This window comes from Tenrec ecaudatus, chromosome 18 (assembly GCF_050624435.1).
Source record: "Tenrec ecaudatus isolate mTenEca1 chromosome 18, mTenEca1.hap1, whole genome shotgun sequence".
Taxonomy (NCBI): Eukaryota; Metazoa; Chordata; class Mammalia; order Afrosoricida; family Tenrecidae; genus Tenrec; species Tenrec ecaudatus.
The window spans coordinates 2634359-2645061 of NC_134547.1; the positions used below are offsets into that span (position 1 = coordinate 2634359).

The following is a 10703-nucleotide window of genomic DNA, read 5'->3' on the forward strand; positions in this document are numbered from 1 at the left end:
CTTGGAAGAACAGTTTTCGTCTTACAGCCATAACCAGTCAAGCCAGTGTGGACTTTTGAAGAATTTGCAGTCCTGATCCACGTTTCCCGCCTTCCCATGCTAGAAGGCTTCATTCACTATAGTCCTAACCAGAAGGATCCGTCTGGTCTTGGGGCAGGTGAGGCAGTAGGGCCGTGGTTCCTGCAAATAGCCCTGGAGATGACTTTCTTGCGAATCTGACTTCATCCTTACTCTTTGGTTCCATATGCCCAGAGGCCAATGGTTTGTGTGTTCGCGGTGGCTGTTTGCATAGCCTCTGGGGCCCCAGACACTAGGATGTCGAATGTGAACTTTAGGAGTTCGATTGTGCCAATTGACTGAGTAACTCCTGATTCTGGAAAACGCCCCAAGCCTTAACCACTTTACTCTTGTTCTGATCCATTACTGATGTGACCTAAGTCTCCATGTCCTGTCTGTAGAATCTTCCTGCCTGATCTCAGGTGAGACCAGAGCAAGGTCCCTCACAGGAGCTCTTTAAAGGGAGGCCAATGCATATACATATGGTAACGACCCACTGTCATGCCTTCAATCGGATACAAAGTCTTGTAAATCCTAACCCTACACCTGTGGAGCAATCCCCTTTGGGAACAAGCATTTTCTCTGTGATGCAGATTCAGGTTGGATCCAGTGTTGGCTGTGTCTGAAGCCAGGCACTTGGGAAAATGTAACAAAACTGAGTCTGGTGGAGGTTCATCCATCGCTGGTAGGTTTCCGCTCACTGCTTTTTCTCCAAGTTTTCAGTGATATGGCTTACATTTCTCCCAGTGCACGCTAACCCATCACATTTGAGATAGAAACGAACAGATTAGGCAAGCACGCACACGCGAGAAAGACCGCTTACACCACGGTGTACAGATCACTCACCAGGGAAGGCCAGCAGAACTAGAGAAATGGTGACGGTACTCTTCCCCAGGGTGGGAGGATGAGATCAAACCAAAACTCTGCCAACCTAGCCTGCGGTGAACGTGAAATTGCAAACAAGATGTTTGCCCTCTCATGTGATTTTCATGTCTAAATTTGCCTCCACTTTATGTTTGGAACCGCTGGGCAACACAAGTGGGTGAGTAAGATTGAGGGTTCAAACCCCCAGAACTTCCCCCAGAAACCAGGGCCAGTGATCAGCCTTTGAAAGCTCACAGCCTTGACTAGAGCCTGTGCTCAGTTCTACTGTGCCCACAAGGCTCTTGTTGAATCGGAATGGACTGACCAGCAACTAGCAACCGATTTTGTGTGTTGCAGGCTGGCGTATCTGGCTCCCAATGTCTTATGTGAAGACTTGCTCAAGGCCACCGCTCATAACAAGAATCTAAAACACTTGATCCTGACTTACATGCTTATTTCCCCAAAGATGGTTTCACTTCTGCAGGAGGTCCTGGCCCATCCAACGAGCACAATACAACACCTGAGGTAGGTGAATGCTGTCTGAGTGTGGAGTGGGCCTGCGGGAAAGGCTGGGTATTGGTGGATACACCACTGATTCGGTACCATGCAGTCCATTCCAGTGCGTGGGGGCCCGGTGCCTCACGGCAGAAGCCTGCTCCATAGGATGCTCAGTGACTGGCTCCTTTAAAGTGGAAGCCAGGTCTCTTGTCAAGGCACTTCTCAGAGGACTACGCCTCCAACTTTTGGCTTAGGCAAGTGCATTACTGTTGATCCCCCCAGGGATCCAATTGCTATATAGAGACGCCCTTGTAGATAACAATGTCTGTTACTCCCCCAGCTGTGCCCCTCATTTCTTGGCAGATGTTGAGCACATCACTTATTTCTCTCTCCAGCATTAGTCCTGTTGTTTTCTATGGTTGCCTTTCTTTTTAATAGGGAAACTCCTTCCTATAATGTGTCTTATTTCCTTGAACTATAATCCCTGGATGATCTAGCCCCTCTGCTCCTCGTCAGGCGTCAGACTCCCCTTCTCAAACTGTAGCAGAACACTGCCTAATAAAAGATGAGGGAGCTTCGTGGGGAGATCCCATGATTCCCCGCCCACCACTCCCCGTATTGTGGCTATGCCATGTATATTGATTGCTCCGTGAGGTTTGCAAGCTTGTGATCTTTGGGAATAGATCGCCAGGTCTTCCTTTGAAGGGCACTGGGTAACTTTGAAGGTCAACTTTTTGACTCGTGGTCCAGCACTTAGCCATTTGTACCACTCAGGGACTCCTTGTGTGATGTTTTATGTAATTTTAAAGAGAATATATATATACATATACGCACACATATATACATATATACACATATATATACACACATATATATGGTAGTGACATAATCTGTCAACTTGCAGAGGGGTGGAGTCTAGCCTGTCAATCAGGTCACAGCCAATTAGGCGTCTGTGTGGACATGACCTTCTCCCTGAGGATTCTGGGTACTCCTATCTCCTTCCCTGGAGGCGGGACACACTCTCTCTGCTTGTCATTCCTGTTGACAAGCCACATGGAGACACACTGATGGCAGCCAGGGCCCTGGAGCTGGAGGAGCCACGTGGAGACCCCTGCCAGTGCTGAGATGGTTCCACCACCACTGGATGCACAAGACTTTCTACCCATTGGCCTGTGATCTTCCTGCATTTGGCGTCATTGCATGTGTTGCGTGAGTCTGAAGAAGACTTTATAGATTGATATTGGACAGATGGGCTTATCTTGGACTTACGGACTTGATCTGGACTGGGTTGGGATGCTGTCATAATACAAAATTATTTTGATATAAAATTCTCCCTTACACAGATATGACTGTCTATGAATTTGTTTTCCAAGTCAACCGGACTGACACAATATATCATTGCAAAGAGAATTTATTCTATTAGAATAACCAAACAAAAACAGACAAATGAGAAAACTCACTGCCATTGAGTCAGGTGGTTTTTAACTACATACCATATAGATAGCAGCCAAACACTTAACCACTACACCACCACGGCTCCCTGTTATTAGAATAACAGGTTACCCTTCATGTTCCACTTTAATGCATTTCATTTACAATCTCTTAAAATTTACATATCGTATTGGCCATTTAAGAAGTCCTGGTAGCGTTGTTGAGTACGTGTGGGGCTGCTAACCACAAGGTCAGTAGTTCAAACTCACTAGTCACTCCAAGGGAGTAAGATGAGTTTATTTGCTCCCACAGAAATGTACAGCATTGGAAACCCTATATGGCATAGATTCCCAAACCTATTTGACCTACCATCCCCTTTGCAGGAAAAAAAATCATTTACTTGACACCCCCTGGGAATCAAAACAAACAAACAAACTTTGATGCTATGACCCACAATCCAGGATCAAGTGTAGCTATCTGTTTTTGCAGCTCCGCCCACTGCCACCATCATTCCAGTGGCCCCTCTCCCCTCAGTGCAGGTATTGCCCACTCCGGGAAACACTGCTATATAGACAGGGTCACTATGAGTCTGAATTGGCAGTGAGCATGGCAGTGGGTCTTCAGAGTTAAAAGAATGTAAGGTTGAAAAAAAAAGAATGTAAGGTTGATTATTTTTGTTGGGAAAGGTCAACTGTGTTTTCATTTGATTTTCCCACAAACTTTTTGAAGTCCCTTTGTATGGTGGGGGAGACTATCATTTAAAACTGTCCAGTAGCCACATTAAAAAAAAAAGCAAAGGAATCAGGTGCAATTCACCTTAGTATAGCTTAATTCAATCATTATATTTAACTTGGCTTAGCCCTTAAGTCACTTGCTTAGCCCCTTTAACAAAAACCCATCTATATGTAGTTTATATTTTAAGTTTAACTACTAATGACATTTAGAATTCTCTTAGGCTGTAAAAATGTCCCATGTGCTTTTCTGCTTGCCACAACAGTGGGTATTCTAGCCCAGCCAGAGGAACTCGGAGAAAGACTGGTAGTCCTCTTCTGAAAAGCAGGCCATTCAAAACCCAATCATACGGCAGCTCTAGGCTGTCACAAAGGATTGCCATGAGCCTGAGTTGATCTGCAGGCAATTGGCTTTGCTCTTCATTGAGATTTCATAGCCCCACCCCACCCCTTTCGGTACTGAAGACGCAGCGTGCATTTTTCAGTTATAGCACATCTCCTTCACAAAGCTAACTTCGGAAATTCTACCAGTCTCTTGGTTTCGTGAATTTTACAATTGAAAGTCAAACCAAAATGTTAAACATGTACTTCGGGGTTTCTAGCAACCAAATCAAATCCATTCTTTGAGTAAATGAAAATCAACTACAATTGAATTCAGTCACACTAGTTGTTTTTCAAGTACTCAATGGACACTCGTGGTTATTGGCTTCCATGCTGGACAGCGAGGCTCTATGTCTTGTCAAGAAGTCTCTGGGTGGCACAAAGAGTCACTTGCTCAACCACTTGCTCAAAGATTGATGGTTCAAGCCCATTCAGAAGTGCTTTGGAAGGTAAATCTGGCGACTTGGTTCACAAGGTCCCGGCCTTGAAAATCCTGTGGTTTTCTTACTCCACACACATGGAGTTGTCATGAGCGTGAATCAACTGGACAGCTACTGGCTTGGTTTGGTTTTGGTGTATAGGACAAGATTTTTTAAAAATCCTTTTCCATCTGAAGTGCTACGTGAACTTACTTGGTTGGGGCCGATTTTATTCATAAGTCTACTTTGATCAAACAATAGTTTAGCTTTTTAAACAAAGAACATCTGCCTTGAACACTGGGCTCTTTGAAGAACTGTCTTTCTGGGATCAAGTTGACCATCACAGCTAGACGGGAAACGTGGAGAACAATGAGTTTGTCAACGGGGGAGGAACGATTAGGGAAAGCGTGAGCATGTGTGCCAAATCTGAAGATTGTAACAAATGACACTGAATATTGTTCATCTAGAAATTTGCTGAGTTGGTCTATGTTCTGCTGCGTATATTCCAGCACACAAGGGTTTGTTTTTTTTATAAAGGAGAATGTACAAGTCAACTTCATCTGAATTTATTTGTCTTATAGCTTGATAAAATGTGAGATGAACTTGAGTGGGTGGAGAGGAATCTCCTCCCTCCTCATCAGCACCAAGAGCCTGAAAAAACTGACATTATCCAACCACCAACTGAGTACCCAGGTGGTAGATATCCTATGTGACGCTTTGCTCCAATCGGACTGTGCTCTTGAGTCACTGGTGTAAGTTGAAGTGGGCAAACCAACCCTATAGACACTGGGGGACAGTTGGAACACCTTAGTCATACAGCCATAAAGAAATGAGGCTTGCAGGTGAGGGGTGGGGTGGGGGTGAGATGACCACAAAGCATACCATGTGAAGACACTGTGTTTCGAACCTGGTCTGAGTTAAGATTGAGTGACAGCCAGCAGCATAGTGTTGACAAAATACAGTTAGGTTTTCTTAGCTTCTAGTTCACACTCTAGAGAATGGGGTCATCCCAAGACCAGCATCGTGGGTTTGAAGAGAATGAAAGACAGAATTTGGAAGGGTCTATGGAGTTCCTGGGGAGTGCAAATGGTTAAGTACTTGACCATTTGCGGAAGGGTAGGTTGTTGGAATCCACCTAGAAGTGATTCAAAAAAGGGAGAAGGGGGCTTAGAGATCTGTTTCCAAAAGGCCACAATCTTGAAGGCCCAATGGAGCCCAGTTCTACTCTGACACAGGCGATGAGTCTGACGCAGGAGGACACCAATTAGACACTAACCGCAAACTCACTGCAGTGAAGTTGATTCTCGTGCACAGAGACCCGCTAGGACAGGGTAGAACTGCCCCTGTGGTCTCCTGAGACTGTAACGCTTTACAGGAGTAGAAAGCCTTGTCTTCCTCCTGTAGAGTAGCCAGTGGTTTTGAACTACTGGCCTTGTGGTTCACACCCCAGTGCATAACTTACACTACCAGGGCTCTTCAACTAGCAACAAGGAACTTCCCAAGCAATCATTTGAAAAACTAGCAGCCATGCTGGATGTTGTGGAGAATAAGGACGGATTGGTCTCCTTGAGTCAGAATCCTGGCATGTAGCTAGGACGTCATAGGGAGAGGGTCTGGACATTGACAGAAGTCTTAGAAAACATGGCAGATTGAAGGTGAGTGAGTGAATTGTGTTACTGACTTGGGACTTTCTGTATTTGTGATCCTGTGCAGGTTACCCTACTGTGGTCTCACTAAAGCCTATTGCAACGCCATCGGGAGAGTTCTTTTGCTCAGCAGAACCTTAAAACACCTGGATTTGAGTGTGAATTACCTACAAAACAGTGGAGTGCTGACCTTAATTATTTCCCTGTTGACACACACTTGTCAGTTACAGGAGCTGGAGTGAGTCTTGCCATTATATTCATGGGTGACCATCTCTTCACGGGGTCGGGATAGTGGAGTTGACAACAGAGATGAAAATATACTTCCAGGATGTCCAGATACGCGTAAGTGGTGTGCCAAGGGTGTAAACACAGGTGCCTACAACATCATCACCAGAACCAGTTGCCGTCAGACTGATTCCAACTCATGGAAACCCCCCCCTACGTAAGGTAGAGTAGAACTATGCTCCATAAGGTCTTCGATTTGTGTTAGCCCAAATTGACTAGAGAACCAAAATCCAGAGACACTCATATATGTTTAAGAGAGAGCTTTATATCAAGAAGAAATTATATATCAAGCACACATCCCAGCCCAGTCTAGATCAAGTCCATAAGTCTGATACTAGTCCAGAAATCCCTCTTCAGACTCACACAGCCACATACAATGATGCAGAATGCAGCAATATCCCAGGCCCGTGGGGGCAAAGTCTTGTGGATCCAGTGGCAGTGGATGCATCACAGAGCAATGGCAGGTCTCAGCATGGCTTGTCAAAGGAAGGTGCAGGCAGAAAGAGAGAGGGGAGGTTCCCAGGACCTTCCTTATAAGTAGACCATGCCCACAAGGAGGTACCATCAGGCTGTGACCTGACTTACAGGCTAGACTCCACCCCTACACCTTGTCAAGTTGACATTATGTAACTACCACACTTTTTTTGGGGGGTCATATTTTCAGAAGTAGATTTATAGGTCTTCTGAGGCATCTTTAGGTGAATTTGAATCATCCAACTGAACCCTTAATGGTTTGTGCCTGAGACTCCCAGCATAAAAGTAGGCTAAGCTTTTTTTTTTTGGGGGGGGGGGAGAGGGTAGATGTTCTAACAGAAAACCAGCAAGTTTACAAAGTCCCTCAGACCCTCACTATAGCACAGGGAAGTATGCCTACGCCTGTCCAGACTGGACAGACTACAGAAAAGTTCTGAAGAGGCGACCCCAGAGATTCCACACTGACCTGGATTGCATGTGTGTTGAGGATGGGACATCCCCAGAGATTGGCATCTTTCTCAGAAACTGGTCTTGTTGGGAAAGTTAGCACAGTTCAGGGGGGTAGCCTTCTTTTTTTTAACAGTTTTCTTAGCATTTCATCCGCATGCCACACAGTCCAATAATTCAGTCATAATCAAGAAGAGTTGTACACTTATCCCCCACATTCAGCTATAGAGCATTTTATTCTTCTTTGTAATCATTGTTATTTATGTAATTTTTTTCTAACTGTGGCAAGAGGAAGGTTGCCTTATCAAAGACACCCTACCTGTATGGGCCTTCGTCCTATGCTCCTCTGTTGACTAGTGTAATCAGGATGGGATGGCCCTTGATCAACATTCTAGATGGAAGTAGGTAAAACGAGGACAATAACCAACCTTGGGATCATTGTGTGTGAGAGGCCATACACACAAAGAGCCTAGAATACACGTGTACACTTAGGCTTACTCCAGCACTGCCCAGTGTCTTTAAAAAGGGGAGATCTAAATGCCCATGTACAGAATACTCAATGAATAAAATAGGGTACCTACATGAATTGGTACCCACCCACAAAGAGAAATGAAACCTTGGCACTTCTTAGCATGACGTGGACAGACCTAGAAATCATGCTGAGTGAATCAATCATAAGATGGCAATTCTGTATGATTTCACTTACATGAAGCAAGAATAGGCAGATGTGTGACGTTCATTAGCGGTTATCAGGGACAGGATGAAGGGAAAAGTGGGGAGTCACTGACTAGGAAGTGGTGGGACTCATGGCGATGGGAGATTTGGCAATGATGCTGAGTGTTGGTTGCATAGCATGATGGATGTAATCAATAGCACCTGAAAACAAACAAAAGCCTAGAATGGTGTCTGGTATACTGTTAGCTATAATGCTAATAATCCTGCCTTTGTCTTTCTTCCTCATGAGCATCATGGGAAGAGAGATCCAAGATCTTGCATCCCGTCACAATCTGAGCCATTTGAGCCAGGCGGTCCTGATTGCTGCTCACGTCCATCTTTTACAGGCTGTGTGGCTGTTTTTTCAACACTTACATCTGTCCACAACTTTCCAAGGTCATTATGACCAGTGTAAACCTGAGGAGCCTGGAACTCGGAAGCAACCATATAGGGGATGCAGGACTGTTACTGCTGTGTGATGCCTTGACACACCCAAATTGCAAGTTGCAAAATCTTGGGTAGGTATTTGATTTGGGGAGGCAGGACTAGGTTTTCTTCTGTTTTGTTTTGGAGGTTGGGAAGGCTTTGGAATGGGACATGTGCACACTGAAAGTGGGTTGTGCCTTCGGCACAATGGTCTGCCTGTCCAAGGCTTCTTCCTTGGGCCGTAAACTACTTCATCCAGAACTACTGATGAGGCAGGCATCTGAAATCCATCTAGTTTATGCCCATCTGGTCTGCTTTCCATTTTCCCCAAGGAAAGGGTCCTACCTCACGTTTGCATATCCTTGTTGCAGGCTAGAAGAGTGTAAGCTGACTGAAACCAGTTGTCCAATTCTTGCCTCTGCTCTCATACGCAACAGAACCCTAATAAAGCTCAATCTGATCAGAAATGAACTGGGTGAGGAGGGAATTGTGCGAATCCTTGAGGCCTTGGGACACCCCGATTGTTTACTTCAGACAATTGGGTAAGTTGGGTGCTATTTTGCATGATGATGAGTCCTTCGGTGCATAAAGCAAAGGGCTTGGGTACTAACCGAAAGGTTGACCACTTAAATACACTAAGAGTTGCCTCGGAAGAGAAATCTGGTAAAGATATACCTCTGAAAGGTCACTGAGAACCCCATGGAGCATAGTTCTATTGTGAAACACATAGGATCATCAGAGCCAGAATTGACTTGGTCAGGTAAAGTGTTGACTTCATCAGGTAAAGTGAAATTCTGGGGTAGGAACTAGGGTGTGCAAGATGATGATGCACCCCATGGCTGGCTGAACTCCTTTGGAAGATGAAAACACTCTCTCTTGCTGGAAATGTCTATAGAGAGCTTAAAACAGAATACATAGTCAATGCTGAGTAAATGGGGACTTTGTATATATTATATATTATCAATCGTGGGGGACCAGCCTCCCCACAACTGAATGGGTCCAAGGGGGCAGTTGTGTAATTGAAGAGTAAATTAAAGAGCAACAGACAAGGCATGCAAAGGCTCACCTCCTCCAACGGAGACGAGAACCAGAGTGAGCGAGTGGTGTATTCTCTCACAAGCCTGTGTAATCCAGACATGCAAGCCACGGTAAGCACATATGTAACAGGAAGGACTTGTATTAGAGCAGTGGTTCGCAACCTTCCTAATGCCGGGACCCTTTAATATAGTTCCTCATATTGTAGGGACCCCCCCCCAACCATAATATTATTTTCATTGCTACTTCATAACTGTAATTTTGCTACTGTTGTGAATCGGGTCAACCCTGTGAAAGGGTGGTTCGACCCCCCAAAGGGGTCGTGAGCCACAGGTTGAGAAGCGCTATATTAAAGGCATACATGTAATCGGCGGGGGATGAGCTAGGGGTGTATACACAATAGGAAGGGGAGGGACTAGAGGCATACAGCAAGGTACATATGCAATAAGATGGGCAGGTTCTAAAGCTAGGATGGCAGTCGGCCTTGGTCTTCTTCAAGCTGACTTGACCTTACGTGTCCCCTAGCTCTTCCCCAGGGGAACAATCTATGGTCCTTATCAGCAGGCCTGGGCTATACTTAGGGTTAGATGGTCTGACTGCTTTTGATGGCAGATAACTAGGTAGATAAGCTTTAGGCGGGTATCCTTCGAGCAGGTGACCTTCAAGGGTATAGTAAGCAACCATGCATTTGCAAACAGCACGTTAAAACTGGCATTATGATGGGGGGAGGGCATCGTGGGGAATAACTGTTACTTCAGAGAATGTGAGTGGGATGCCTCTCCAACCCACGATGTGAGGGCTTTCTTCCATGGGAATCCTGGGCTCTGAGGCTTCTTAACTGTGAACGTAGAAATTGTCCTCATACACTCACTTCCTGGTTCTCAGGTAGCATTGTGTTCTTCCTATCGCCTGCTTTCCTTTTTGTGGTTGAGGAGCAGTCCGTTGTGTGTAAAGCCCACATTTTGTGGGCCTGTTCATCTGTTGGTGGACGTTTCTATTGCCACCTTTTAGACGACTGGAACAGATGCTGCAGTGAACGTTGGTGGACAGGTTTTGTGATTGCCTTCCCGTCCTCACTTACTCTGGGCCCACCTACCTAAGGTGGGATTGCTAGTCCATATGATAGTTCTAGGTTCACCTTTTTGAGGAGCCGTCTCCCAAGTGGCCGTTCCAGTCCCTATCCAACAACAATGCATGATGAGGGCTGGAGTCTCTTCACCTTGTTGACACTTTTCTTTTTTTAAAAAAAATAATTTTATTGGGGGCTTGTACAACTCTTATCACAATCCATATAG

The 10703-nt window shown here is 45.3% G+C and overlaps 1 protein-coding gene across 1 annotated transcript; it reads left to right on the forward strand.

Annotated features, from left to right (window-relative positions):
- Positions 1-1387: 1387 nt before the first annotated feature.
- On the forward strand, positions 1388-10444 carry LOC142432586 (NACHT, LRR and PYD domains-containing protein 11-like). Its single transcript, XM_075537812.1, has 5 exons — positions 1388-1446; positions 4963-5133; positions 6095-6265; positions 8295-8465; positions 10420-10444. The coding sequence occupies exons 1-5, from the start codon at positions 1388-1390 to the stop codon at positions 10442-10444; spliced, it is 597 nt and encodes a 198-aa protein (XP_075393927.1).
- Positions 10445-10703: the final 259 nt, after the last annotated feature.

Bases quoted from the DNA above. Each gene is read 5' to 3' on its own strand.
- LOC142432586 (XM_075537812.1), top strand. From the start codon at position 1,388: ATGGTTTCACTTCTGCAGGAGGTCCTGGCCCATCCAACGAGCACAATA. The intron at 1,447-4,962 runs GTAGGTGAATGC...TTTGTCTTATAG, and splicing joins AGCACAATACAACACCTGAG to CTTGATAAAATGTGAGATGA. The intron at 8,466-10,419 runs GTAGGTATTTGA...GCCACCTTTTAG, and splicing joins TGCAAGTTGCAAAATCTTGG to ACGACTGGAACAGATGCTGC.